This window comes from Lichenostomus cassidix, chromosome 15 (assembly GCF_008360975.1).
Source record: "Lichenostomus cassidix isolate B80296 chromosome 15, HeHo_3.0, whole genome shotgun sequence".
Taxonomy (NCBI): Eukaryota; Metazoa; Chordata; class Aves; order Passeriformes; family Meliphagidae; genus Lichenostomus; species Lichenostomus cassidix.
In genome coordinates, this window is record NC_139496.1 from 9,937,541 (window position 1) to 9,951,829 (window position 14,289).

A 14,289-nucleotide genomic window follows, 5' to 3' on the forward strand; every position below is an offset into this window, starting at 1 on the left:
CAGTGAGCACAGTGCAGACCTGCACACACTTGCTGGAGTTCCCCCCCATAGGGACTGCAATGGGCTCTGCAGGGTGGGCTCGTGGAGTGGAAGGTCCAACAGGTCAGGATTTGCCTTTGAGTCATCACAGAAGAGTGCAGGGTTGGGAACGGGCAGAGGATACGTTTGCAGGGAGAAGTCCAGAAAGCTGGGAATGCCTTTTTATGCCTCATCTCTGACAGGACTTCAAGATTTTTGAGAGGTGCTAACTGTGTGACGTGGGTCCTCTGCCTGGCATGAGTGACAGTGTTTCTAGCTGGTGGAAGTTTTCCTTCTCTTCAGGAATTTGTGAGCAGTCTCCACCCAGCTAGTTGAGAATTGTTTCCAGGAGAAGAAATAGCGTTTACCTGGCAGCCTCTGGAAGCTTGTTAACTGTTTGTATTATATACTGAGAGAGATTTTTGTTAGGAAGATTGAAACATGTACTCCTGCTGCACTGATGGATTGATCTGAATGTTTCATGCTTCTTCCACTACCTTGGACTCTGGAGAAAACACCTCCCGAGATCTTGTTTCCTGCAGAAAGCAGTGCCTGCGGCCACAGTAAATATCTCCGTGATGATGTGGGGCCTGTAATTAGTCTGTGTCAATATCCTGTTGGAGTAGATCTCTGGGCAGGCTTGCCTAGGCTGCACTTCTGCAGGGTGCAGTGAGACTATGGGTCCCTGTTGTTGGGTGGTTTTCCAGTTAAGGCAAAAATCCGAGACTGACACAGCTTTTCTGGCTGCTTTGTTATGTCTTGGTGTTTTCTTTGTAGTAGAAGTTTGGTTAACTCGTTCATTCCTGGGCAGCAGTAATGTTTTCCAGGGCATTTGGTAGGTTACCCTAGATGAAAAGTCTTCCTAAAAACCTTCTGATACAGACTTTATGAATGATTAGAAAGAGACAAAGCTGTAGTCTAGGCTTTTACCATTTTGTTGGGTTTTTTTTTGCTTTCCTGCAGACGCCTTACTGGCAGACCTGGAATCCACCACCTCACATATCTCCAAACGACCAGTGTTTCTCACGGAGGAAACTCCTTACTCCTACCCAACTGGAAACCACACGTACCAGGAGATTGCTGTGCCACCCCCAGTGCCACCACCACCTTCCAATGAGGCCCTGAATGGCACTGTGACCGACCCTGTAGACCAGTGGCAACCCAACACACCCAGATACGGCCACCAGCAGGTAAGTGGATGTGTGTGGGTGGGAGGGTGCTTGTTTTGTGGGTGCAGGACCTCTCAGGAAAGTAAAGAGGAGGGAAGAGGAAGAAGCGATGAAGAATTTGGCTATGAACAGAGTGGGGAAATGTGGGGAGGTGGGAGTTTTTATTAGAACTAACTGGTTGGAGCAAATGGCAAAAAATAATTTGAAAGCCATTGTCATTGTGCTGACAAAATGGTGGTGTGATGAGATTAGTGTTAGTCATCTGTCTTGAGCCTGTGGAAAGCAGACTGGGGGTTTCCAGCACAAAGCTGCGACTCATAGGCAGGTCTGAAGTAAAGGGAGAACAGTTCTTGGTGTAGCTCATCTGACAGAGACTGGCTTGACTAAAGAGCAGGTCTTGTTTTCCTTCTGCTGGGCTTTGTTCTGCTCTGTGGATGCATGGGTCTGCAATGCAGTAGTGTACATATTTGTTTTGTATTCTCTGTTTCCAATGCAAATCTTGTTTCCACAGCCTCAGTCCCAGTCTCCTATATACAGCTCTAGTGCCAAAAGCTCCAGTGCCTCAGTTCCTAGAGACGGGCTCAGCTCTCCTTCTCCCCGTGCTAGTGAAGAGGAACACGTCTACAGGTATCTTGTCCCTTTTAAGAGATAAGCCTGGCTCACAACTGGAGCCTGCTGAGGCTCAAGCTGCCTTCTATAAGTGGAAACAAACACTGTTCCCTGTGTGTGTTACATTGGTTTGTGTCGGTTTTGATTGCCTTTGTTGTAACGTGCCACTGTAACTTTCATACTCACTTCAAACGTTGACCTGGCCCTTTGGCTTGTTCAGCAGCAAAAGGTTAAAGATCAGACAGAGCAGGATCTGGATTGTGTTGTGAAGGATATGATCCAGACACAAGTGACAAATCCATCCCCCTGTTAATAGCACAAAAGTTCTTTAGGAGGTGGATGGCTTTTGGGTTAATTATCTCCAGGAACTCAGTACTTGAGGCCTGGAGGGATGTGCAGAGACTTGAGTTTTCAGGTAAGTTCAAACTTCTTAGAACTTTCATCTCCGTAGGTGATTAATAGATAACAAGTTTACATTTGCAAAGGCGGCTGCTCTTATTCTGAGAGGTTGGAGGAATAGTCTGTGCAGTAGGACAGACCTTTCTGCTGACATAGGGATGAGTGATGAAGAGGCTGCCAGAAGTTCATCCTGGGCATCTTTACACTTTGGAGGCTGGTGTTCCTTTGGTGTCATGATCTAACCATGCCAGCTCTGTCTGCTGAGCAGGAAGTTGCTTCCAACCAGAACTAATTCTGGGTGGAGCTCAGCTCATTCTCTGGGCAGCCTTGCCAGCGATGACCCAATGGAGGCAGTAATTGCAGTTTTTTCAGATGCCTGCATGCAATTAATATGAAATGAAGGTAATTACAGCCATAAGTCCTCTTGAATAAGGGTCTGGCATGGCTTGGTTCTGTTGTGAATTGTAGCTGCTGTGTTGGTTTAGGGTGAAGTATGTTCTCCTCAGATTGCAGTTGTGGATTTTGTTTTTCAATCTGAAGAGAAGGATAACTTCCCTTATGGAATTCATAATTGCCACTGGTGTTACGGGTGTCAGAGTCCTTAAGCCTGCTAGATACTAACTTTTTGAGCATAACATAGTCCTGTACATGAGGCAGAAGTTCCCATTTTGGATCTGGAAAGTATCTTTTTGATAAAATACTTTCAGAGCATTAGAATTTATTTCTTCATTTGTAAAATTAGGGAGACAAAAAAATCCCTGCCATTGACAATGGGGGACACTGTTACTACGGTATAATTGCTATAAAAATCTGTATTGATATGAAGTTTTGCTTTGAAATAGTTCGCAGTTCTGCATGGTAAATGATATTCACTCATATAAGCTAAACAGTAATTACAGTCCCTATTTTATAAATGATTGTGTATTTAACACTGTAGAAAATAGTATCAAGTTACTTTCTTAAAAATTGATTAAAGTTCTCCAAATTAAAGGTCTGAAGACTTGGGGAGACCTTGAGTGTTGCAAGAGGCTATCACATAACTTACTGCTTCTGAGTTTCTGCTGATAGCCTGAGGTTTGTGCTTTGCCTCTCTCTCCAGTCTGTGCTAGCCCTGCATTCCCTTGCTCAGGGATGAGGATGTGCTGCTTGGTGTGGTGTCAGCAGAAACAAGTCATTTTCCCGTATGTGAGCTAATGGTTCTGCTGCTGTTCTGTGCATTTTGGATCCACAGACAGTTAACTCTTTCCTACAGGACTGGGTGGCACATAGTCCTAAAATCAGAGGCCCTTTCTATCAATACTATTTCTGTAATTTACAAAACCAGCAGTGGCTGTGTTTAGTGATGGTACAAAGCACATGTTGTCTTTCCCCCAGAGCTAAAAGCATCAGCCTGAAAAGAGCACAGTGCATGTGTAAATTTTGGGAACTTAATGTGAGTTTCTCTCCATCCTTCTGCTGTATCTTGACACAGAAGTTTCATATTACCCTTTTGTCTTCAGCTTCCCAAACAAGCAGAAGTCTGCAGAACCATCTCCCACAATGACCAGCTCCTCTCTGGGCAGCAACCTCTCAGAACTGGACAGACTTCTTCTGGAACTGAATGCTGTTCAACATACTCCTGCCAGTGGCTTCACAGCAGGTAAGGAGTAGGAGGACGTTTGGTATGAGTGGATAGTTTGATTCTCAGAATAGTAGCCTGCTTTTTCTTTCTGATGTCCTTAGTGAGGGAGACCCCTCCAGCCCTTGATGAAAGATTCATTTAGTGTGGGTGGGATCTCTTGAGGTCTGAGCTGCAGCACCCTGCTCAAAGCAAGGCCAGCTTCAAAACTGTCTCTAGCTAAAGTTTCAGAGTTAGGTTAGGTTGCTCAGGTCCTCGCACTGTTAAGTTTTTAATATCCTTGAAGATGGATGTTCCACAAGATTTCTGGACAATTTTTTTCTTCTTGCCTGTGGCTAGTGCATGTATGTGGAATGGGGCTCTGAATGGCTCTGTTCTGTTTGTTCCCTTTCCTCAGATGAGGCTGGCAGAAGCCCATCACTGCCCAGCGTGGCTGGCCCTCACTATGTTGTCCCAGAGAACAGCAGCTCTGGGGGAGGGAAGGCTGCACCTCCGACAAAAGAAAAGCCAAAGCGAAATGGTGCACGTGGGATCGAAGATGTGCGTCCCAGTGTGGAGAGCCTGCTGGATGAGCTGGGGAGCTCCGTGCCAAGTCCAGTGTGAGTAATGTTGTGGTGTTTGCAGACTTGGGTGGGGTGGGATGGCCTCTTCTGGGAATGGTGGCTGTAGTGTAGGGGCAGTTGCTGCAGGAGAGTGACAGATGGAAGATGGGCTTTGTCTAAAGGGTCAGAAGTCAGGTGGGTGCATGAAGAGGCTGGTGCTCTTTAATCTACTTTTGGATGGAAAAATGCCTAAGTCATGCATGAGAGGTGGACTGTTCAAGCTCAAATTCACAGCAGACCACAGATACCCAATGTCTGACAAAATGAATGTTCAGACATTGTCTATTAGCAGATGGGATGTGTGTGCACATGTCAGGCAGGGTCTGTGTGTATTGGGGAAGCTGGACTAGGGTAGGCTGTGCTAATGAAACTCCTCGTGCAGTGCTTCCTTGGGGGAGCAGTGGGGCTTCCAGTCTAGGAGTGCTCTCCCAGGCTTAAACACACTCTTTTTTAAATTTTATTTTTTCCCCCTGGCCAGACCTGCGATCACTGTGAGCCAGGGCGAGGTGAGCAGCCCCCAGCGTGTCACTGCCAGTCAGCAGCAGACTCGGATTTCTGCTTCTTCAGCTACACGAGAACTGGATGAGCTGATGGCATCTCTCTCTGACTTTAAGGTACCCTGTCATGACAACTTAATGCTTCATCTTGTCCTTACCCACACCAGTCTCTCTTGCCCATTAGCCACATTTGCTCACCTTGGTTGGTCTCCAGAATGCCTCCTTTACCTCTCACATTTGCTCTGATAAACTTCCCATGGTGTATTTGAGCTTTCTGAGTGGTTCTGTAGGTGTCCTTGACTGCTGTAAATTCTCATCACTGGCAGGGTTTAGCCAGTTCTGGGATCTGTTTTTCCTTCAGTTCAGCAGTTTGTTTATTTGCCAAAGATAATGAGCTTTGTTACTGCTCAGTACAGAGTGAATTATTTTGCTGTGCTACAACTTAATGAGAAGGAGTGGGGCATGGGACACCTCTCTGCTTACTGACAAAGAGCAGGCCCTTCTGTTCTGTGGGATGACCCTCCTCTCTGGAGTGCATTTTTACCCTGATGTGCTTTCCCTGAGGAGGATATTCCAGGCATGTGGTGTGAGCACTGAAGCCTTTACATCAGACAGAAGGAGTTTTCAAAGATTTTATCTTAAAACAAAATCTCTTTTTTGCTCCAAAATGGGATTAAAGTTTGAGCTTCTTGTGGGGGCAAAGGATGGCAAATACTGTTCATTCTTGGCATACGTGCTTGGATAACTTTTTCTTTATTCATGTGGGTGGGTATGTTACCATTCCTGCACTAGATAATGAACTGTGGGGCTGTTTTCATGAGACTTCATTTACCCATAGTCATAGCAAAATGAAAAATATTTTTTCACTTTCTAGTTTCAGCTCCTTTGCTTATGGTCTTATGGAGCTATTGACTTGGATTTGTTCTGAGGGAGATGGAGAAAGCAAATATATTTGATAATCTCTTTGTTAGGTTTGCCTTTCTCACATACACATCTGCTTTCTAATTCTAAGTCAGTTCCTAACTCTGTTTTATTCTCATATGGAAGATTCTGCTGGATGCTTGATGTTTCTTGTCTGTGCCGAGCTCCATCCCCTCCTAGATAGGTGGTACAGCCAGAGCTGAGCTGAGCAATGTTTTGTGAGGAGAGATACAGGACATTCAGTGGCAGCTTTGCTGTTTTTTCTGTGCCTGGTGGGTCCCATGCATGTCAGTACAATACCCGGAGTTGTGACAAATGTGTGAGTTCAGAACCCACCATTGAGCACACATGTTCTGAGAGGCTTCGCTTGCCTTGTGCTTGCTGGAGTAGAATTCAGTCTGCCATTCCTGGCACACACACTTAATTTGGTGAGACACTGGGAGTTACTGTTTTCTCTAGGCTTACTGTAGTGTGTGTTTAGTTAATTGCAAATATTGACACCTTAGTGTTGCCTTTTTTCTCTTTCTGAGGTCCTAGGGTGTAATGTAGGATAGCCCCAAGCTCTGTTCAGCCTGGTTGAAATACTGCAGTGTTGTGAAGCTGGAGAGAGTTCCCATTTGTGCTGCTGGCGTTCCCTGCCCTGCTTCTTCATGTGCTGTGGGAGCTAAGCACTGTGGCCTTGTACCCCTGCTGCTTTTATCAGGAAACAAGCTCAGGGTGTGGCCCAGCCTTTGCTTCCAGGTGAACTCCTGGCAACTGAGAACGACCTTGCCCTGCACAGGTTTTCCTGACAAGATACAAGGAGGGGACATTTTTAACTGTGGATGTTCCAGTACTTTGCTCTCTTGAGAAAAGGCTTTAGAATCTCCAGTAAAACCTGTGTGACAGAGATTTGCTGCTGTGACTAATACACTACCTGCCTTCCTGGCTTAGTTTTCAGTTGACCTCAGAGAGCAGATTAAAGTGCAGCAAGATTTTAAGATTTGGGCTCCATTAAACACAGCATTAGTATTTTTGCGAGGCACTGAGCTCATCTGTGCCTAAACATTCTTCCCGGAGCACAAAGAACGTGGTTTCTGTGATAATTTTCCTTTTGTTAATGATGTCATTGACTGTTTTTAAATTACTTCTCTTTTTTCTTCTCCTCCAGTTTGCTTAATTTTCCCTTCAGTCCTTTTTGTTTGGTTATACCTCTTCTGTTTGTGCCAGCTGGTGGCTTTAACTTTGTCTGTAAAAATGTATTCTAGTCTGTACCAGTGTCAAAATATAAGGGAGAGAAGGGAAGTCCTTGCGAAGGTGGAAGATGAAAGGCTGCTGTTTGAGTACCAGACCTGTGTGTGACTGCAGGAAATGGAATAAAAATACTAAATATGATGTGTGATTAGTTGGAGTTGGTAGAAGTTGCAGTAGATGAGGATGGAAGGAGTGGAGGGCACTGGTGCTTGATTTCCCTTGCACCCAGAGTAGAAGTTGCTGATACATTACCCTTTTATCATATTCTGCTCACTTTAATTTGTTGCCCATTCTTTTTGCTTACAGAATCCATTTGATTTTGGTTATCTGGCTCATCGGTCAGCAGGCACTGAGATTACTTAATGCACTTGTTTTTTTACCCTCTGCCATTTCTGCGTAATGTGATGCCTGCTTACTGCATAGCTGGATGCTTGTAGTTAACTGTTCTGTTACTGTTTAGTGCTTACCCATTGCTCTTATTTTGGAATTAGTATGGGTTCAATATGTTGAAAATACTGATGTGTGAGCAAAATGTTACTCTTGCCTTGAAAATTACTGACTTCATTTTAGGAAGTCTGGAAACCAAGTGTGAAGCACAGCATCAAGCCAGGTTAATTTTACAGCAGTACTCAGCTTAGGCAAAATACAGGGAGTGGGCACTATTAGGAGAGGGCACTATTTCCTCCTTTTAATACACTTGCTAGTCATTTTCTTCTCTGCTGTGACCGTGGGCCTGGCTGTGCTGCTTGAGGGGAAGAACAATCTTTAATGAACTTTGGTCTTCTATTGCTCTTTCCTTTCTTAGCACAGTCTCCTTGTAGCACTGCTGGTGTGACTTTGCAAATGTGTGTGTGTGTGCCAGCTCCTGGCCCCTCAGCACGGCAGGAGCTCAGATCAGCTGAAGGTTATGATTCTTTCATTAACTGACAGGTTTTGTGCATGTTCTGGTTAATTATATCCTTTTATTCATGATAAGTATCTCAGAAAGGTAAGTAGAGACTGAGATAGCATACATGGGGCTTAGGAATTTATGTGCCCCTCCACCTCAGAGCATAAGCATCTGACTTCTTTAGGCTTCTTTGGAAAATATGACTAAGAGCCAGAGCAGGTCTTGATAGCTCTTGGATTTGGAAATCTTTTGTGGGTACATTTTTAAAACTGGGAAGGCACAGTCTTGGTCATAGGTTGACCTGCTGTGTGAGCTTGTCCAAGTCGCTGTCCTGATTCTCCCTTTTTAAGAAATAGGAGTAGTATCCCTTTGTGTCCTAGAATTTAGCCAGGAACCACTGGAAGTGGGGAAAGAAGGACCCATGATCTTTTGTTTTCAAAAGACCCTGTAAGTCAAGGAAACCCAAAACCTCTGTATTAGTTGCTCTTTTTAGAATGTTTTTCGGATCAAAATTAATACTGATTTTATTACAATGTCAGTGTGGAGTCTTTGGCCTAAGGGGAAGAGGCTAATCTGCCACCTAAGCAATGCTCACAAGGGCATGGAATGACTGACAGACTTGTATAGATTCAGTGTGTGTCACTTCCAAGGTGAGATTAGTGATGTGAATAGAACAAAGCCCATGTCATCTGCTCTTGCTGTGAATGCCCTGAAGCTTTGTTTTCACTGCATGAACTCAGCCAACTGGAGCATTTTATTAGTGTATCAAGAAGAAAATGTCATGCTTTGTTCTATTCATTGATTGAATTTTTTTTCAGCTTTGGAAAATAAAATTTAATGTCTGACTGTGAGTAAGTTAATGTGACCTTTATCCACAGTTGAGACATTCCTGGGTTTGGAGCTGGCTTCTCACTGGCTGTGCCATGCCCCATCACAGCTGCAGGTGAATGCTGGGCTGTCACTGAGGAGGAGGGTACATTAAGAGGATCCCAATGACTGTAGAACTCATGAAGATCAGTGCAATGTCATAGTGGTTCTGCTCTTTGGTGTCTCATTTTCATTCCTTACTCCTGGAAGTAAGGCTTTTGGTCAACATGGCTTTTTGTTTTGGAAGTCATGATTGATATAATGCTTAATCCTTTGCTTTTTTTTTCTTCTCCTCCTTATCTCTCTCTTTATCTTTTTCTCTCTTTATTCCTTCTGTCTCTTTTTTTGCAGACTAGTTCCACTATGTCTCTGATTTCTGAACCCTCCCTAGAACCGGTTCCCAGTTCAGCAAATGCAGACTCCAGCAACACTCCCCACAGTTTAACAGTGCTGCCCCGTACCAATCACCCTTCTGCAAGTCACAGTGGGGGCTCAGCAGTGCCAACATCTGTCCCTTCAGCAGACTGCTGTGTGGAGGAAGGCAGGGACACTGCAGTTCTGCCTTTGTCGGGGCATCCTGCTGCCCCTCCACCTGTGCCCTGTTTGGCACAAACTGTCCCTGTGCCCCCACCGCGGAGCTCCTCTGGGTATATTGCTCGTGGGGAGCAGGTGGCCTCTGCAAGCTTAGCTCAGCTGAGCAGAAAGCCTGACTCTTCCAGAAACACTTCCCAGCCTGTGCCAGCTTCCAGTGTGGAGCTTCTCTACAGATCTGCTGATGTGGAGGCATGGGGCTTAGGGTATGAGTTGGTGAAAGAGACCGAGAAGAAGGAGCAGAGAACTGACCCCACAATCTCAAGCGTATCCATTTTAAATGCTCAGGGGAAGGGGCCGGTACCCAAAGAGCTGCATCAGCAGGGAGCACTCAGGGACAGCTCAGCTCTTTCCTCGCAGAGCAGAAGTGTGGAAACAGCTTTAGACGAGCTGTGGGCCCTGGAGCTGCCTGCACATGTGCCAGAAGTGCATGCAAAGAATGACAATGTTTTGGAGTCTGTTAATGAACCTTCTGTTGTTGCCCTGGATCGGTGGGATGTCTTCCCAGACACTAAAAACCAGTTGGGCTTTGTAGTGGAGCAAGGACAGGAGCTAAAAGCTGAAGTGCCACATGAAACCAAGATGCATGACCGTCCTGATCTGGGCAAGAAGAGGCAGGGTAGAGACAGAACTCCTAGGAAGGCAGGTATTGCTAACATGAACAAGGCCAGAGGAGACCAGGAAAACAAGCAGCTCAGAAGCTCTGCAGTCACTTCAGAATCTCCTGAAAACTTTGGGAAAGCTGAATGGGATCTGCCATGTGTCTCCAAACCACCCATTGAGAGGATTTCTGCATCAGGCCAGGCAGGCACTGAGTGAACGCAGGAGTAGGGCGAGTCCTAGCCAGGACTGTTCTGCCAGCACGCTAACAGTGTGTGCATGTGCAGTGAGTGTGCCTGGGCTCACCCCCACTAACAGCATGAGCTCTGAGTGGTGTCACCGACAGCTGCATGTCACGGGGCTTTGGAACCCCCGGCTTTATCTTGTGGTCTCTCCTGCATGTTGCTCAGCAGCACAGAATGTGGCAGTTTATAGGGACTTTCTTGTGAAATGGACTTTTATTCCCTAACTGGGGTAAGGCTCAGTCCACAAAGACCTCCGAAAAGCTGAAAGGGCTGTTTCATGACACTGATTGGGATGGCAGCTCCTCTGCTCTGCTCGCCTTTTAAAGTTTCCTTACTGGAGCTGTTAATGTTCCTTCCCTTGCTGGAAGTACACTTTGTGCACCAGATATCTCTGACCAAGAGCCTTGTGCCTGTCAAGGGCAGAGAGAGGCTGCTCTGTGCCCTTGTGATGCTGAGGTTTCTGTAATGCTCAGTGGTGTGCTCATGCTGCACCTCCTATCTTGGCTTCCCTCTGGTTAATCTTTCCCTTCCTTTTCTAGACAGATATTTTTGGCTGCTGTGATTATCCTTACGGGGTTTTTCCTTGCACTGAGTCACTGTTCTGGGCTGTGCCAAAAGGAATTTTGGCATTGTGGAACAAATGCCATCACTCTTCCTCCTCACAATTGTCCCCAATGTCTTTGAGCTTGTGCTGTTGCATCTTGGGGCTTGCTCTGACATTTGTCTTCTCTGCTGATACTATTGCCTTTGTCATTTAGATTAAATCTTTAATCAAGAGGACAAAAGAGACTGCGAATGTGCATCCAATGTCTCGGGACCTCTCTCCAAGACGTAAACTAGGTCCTGCCATATTCCACAAGACTGAGTCCCAAGATCGCTTGATTGAAGAGCTGCAGGACAGACTGGGCATCGATAACCAGGAGCAGGAAGAGTGGCAAAGCCAGGATGCCTGGCTAACAGAGGGGGTCATTGTCACTGCCAGGCCCTGGGGGGTAGAGCACAGTGGTGAACAGCAAGTGGAGAAGGTAGAAAGCAGGGACACGTGTGCTGGGAAATTCCAGTGTGTCCCTCTGTCCAGATAGCATTGTGTGGAGGTGCAGATTGAGTTTCTGTGCATCCTAAACAATATTAAATGAACTAACTATTTCTATTCACCCTTGTCTGGCCTGAGAAGGAAAGAGGCACTCCTAGTTCTGGTTGTTTAAGAATTGGAGTGGGATCTGAGGGAGCTGCTGATGGTATCTGTTCATGCAGTCTGCTGCTATCACATGTCAAATGTCCATGTGGGGATTATTTTTAAAACCACACTGGGAAGCCTGACATAGAGGTGTGCTTTGTTTTGCCCAGTGCTGTACCTGTGAAAAGCTTTCTGGGGATAAAAAAGATGGTGCTCTTCCTTGGGCTACACAGAGCAGCACCTTTTCTAGTTCCCTTCTCTTTCTTGCTGCTTTTTCCCCTTGGATAAACATACTGGTAGCAGTCAGCCTTCCTGTAAAAGGAAGTGCTTGGATTTGGATTTATTCACCTTTCTTCTTCCTCTGTGTCTTTCTAGGTGGCTTTTCCTCCAGAATCCCCACTCCTCCCCAGGAGAATAATCTCTGTTCCAGCCTCTTCCCAGCCCCAGCCTTCCAAAGAAGATGCAAAGATAGTCCCTGCTAATGCTGCTCCTCCTGTCTCTGGCCCTGCACCTCTTCCTTCACTCCCACCTCAGCCTTCCCATGTGTCATCTACCCCAGCTCCTAGTCCAGTCTCTTCCTCTTCCTTCAGCTTGGCTCCTCAGCCTCTCTTCCAGTGGGAAACTTCTGGTGATGATTATCATGAGGTTTCTGTTGTGGGCACCCCTCCTAATGAAGATCCCAAACATTCCTGTTCTCCCCAGACCTGGACCCCTAGCACCAAGACAGTTGTCTCTGTTGGCTGTCAGACTGAAGATGAAGCTTTCTTGCCAGAAATGCAGGCAGGCTTCCCTCTTCTGGTTTGTGTTTTTAGCACTATTTTCCAATCCAACTACTGCTTGTAACTTGACAGCTCAATAGATAGAGCGTTCAGGTAAAGGCTGCTATGAACTGCTGGATGGGAGAGAGGACTCACGGACAATGTCTAATCCCACCGTAGCACTACACAGTACATGTCTGTGCACTGACTTGCTGGGATGTGTGGGTTCTGTCTGTCCTGACAGTCACTGTGCAGCAGGGACTCTCATTTCCCTCTGAGATTAAGAAGGTAGCTCTGAAACACAGCCTGCAGCTCTCCCTGCCACAATCTCTCTGAAATGAGGGGAGTAAAAGGTGGCAGAACCTCCACACTGGAAGGAGCAGACCAGCAGTGCTTCCTGTGTTTGCTCTTTTAGACAGGTGTCCACCATGAGAGTGGATTTGGGGGAGGAGATGGAATGGTCAAGACCTGGGTTCTGCATCTCCTGCCATGGAAGGGCTGTAGCTCCAGGGTGGTGGGGAATCTTAATGTATTTGAGCAGTGCAGTGTTAGCGTACGGGCAGCTCTCAAGCAGTGAGCAAGGAAACACCTCTGCATCTTGACCTGTTGTACTTTTCAGGTGACCTCTGCTCCTTCCCTTGTTCCCAGTGCCAGTCTGTTGGCTGCTCCTGCACCCCTGGGCCCCCCAACACCTGACAAGGCAGGACCCCCTTTCTGTTTCCTCAGCATGGTGTGCTCCTTTGGTTGATCAGTGTGCTGGGATCTGCTCCTGGAGTTCCCATCACCTTTTATGTGGATAATATCCTGTAGTGCATGGTTTGCTGCTCAGAGAGCTCCTCTCTGAACCCGAGTGATAGCAAATCTCACGGGTGAAGGGTGGGAATTTGAAGGGCCTTTGCATGATGAGTTATGTGGATGCTGTGCTGACTGTCCCCTGCAAACAGCAGGCATTATGTACGGGAGGTGGAAACAAACCTCTTTCAGGTGGGGGCTCATCTGTGAGCTGTCAAGAAGGCTGGATAGCCAGGCCAGCTAGAAATTGAGGTATGCACAGGTATTTGTGCCTGCTCTGGGATCAGCTGTGACTGGCAGGAATGTGTGGTCCCTACAGGTCACTACAAGGGTGAAGTGCTCTGTTGCTACCTGTTGAATTCATCTCATCCCCTTTCTCCCTGGATGGTATTTATCACTTGTGTGTGGCATGTGTGCCTGCCCTGCGTGGCCATAACTCCTGGTTACAGCAAGAGAAGCTGATTCTTTCCACATAGTGCAGCCCTTTTCCTCCTGCTGCACCCTGCAGGAAGCCCAAGCTTTATCCTGGGGCTCTGGACAGGCTTTGTCTCCAAAGACCTGTTGTCTCTCTCTGTGAGAGTCTCCTTGCATTTGTGGATGTGCTTTGGAGACAGTCACTGTAACAGTACAGCAAGTATTTGCTGTGTGGTGGAGGGTTTGTTTTAGGCTGAGGACTCTGGGGTGTGATGGGGCTGCTCAATGCTGCTGGACTAGGAGAGGTTACGGGAGGAAAGAGGAGGGGAAAAGCTGTGCATTAGGTTCTCTTGGGAGTCATGCTGCATGTGAGGCAAGGCTGGGGTATGTGTGGATGTGTGTGTAAAAGCAGCTAAATTTATGTATGTCATGAGAATTTTTATACAAATGAGCAGAGACCAGGATTTGTCATTGAGTAAACTGGTCGACTGCAAGGACAAGCAGCTGCAGGACAGGGAATATAGCTCCTCCTGTGGCTGGAAGGGCATGGTCTGCCAAGGCTCAGAGCACTTCAGCATGTCCTGCTTCTCTGGCTGTGCTGGCAGCAGGCTGGGGGGTTGTTCACAAGCATAGGTTTTATGTCTGTTTTAATTTACTCTCTTGGTAAAAGTAAATGTGCTCCAAACCTGACTTCGCATGTCCCTAAACCTGACAGTAGCTATGGCAGTGCCAAGTCAGAGAAAATAATCTATTTCCTTGCTGTGGTTTGTCTGCAAAGGGGGCTGTGGTGGCCAAGGAGAACATATGTTTTGTTTATAAGTTACGAACCTCCATAAAACATTTCTCCCCTCCTCTGGGAAGCCTTTCCAAGCCATGTGTGCTGTGGTGGC

General features: G+C 46.6%; 1 protein-coding gene across 2 annotated transcripts in view; it reads left to right on the forward strand.

Annotated features, from left to right (window-relative positions):
* PXN (paxillin) overlaps positions 1-14,289 on the forward strand; it is a 51,438-nt gene that overhangs the window by 29,177 nt on the left and 7,972 nt on the right. The window contains exons 2-10 of one of the 2 annotated variants that reach the window (XM_085076093.1): positions 982-1,208; positions 1,699-1,814; positions 3,695-3,834; positions 4,211-4,412; positions 4,894-5,029; positions 9,174-10,217; positions 11,017-11,283; positions 11,811-12,233; positions 12,813-12,893. In XM_085076093.1, the coding sequence (XP_084932219.1) occupies positions 982-1,208; positions 1,699-1,814; positions 3,695-3,834; positions 4,211-4,412; positions 4,894-5,029; positions 9,174-10,217; positions 11,017-11,283; positions 11,811-12,233; positions 12,813-12,893 (2,636 nt within the window). The remainder of the gene's footprint in view (positions 1-981; positions 1,209-1,698; positions 1,815-3,694; positions 3,835-4,210; positions 4,413-4,893; positions 5,030-9,173; positions 10,218-11,016; positions 11,284-11,810; positions 12,234-12,812; positions 12,894-14,289) is intronic. The other variant, XM_085076094.1, reaches the window with a different exon arrangement.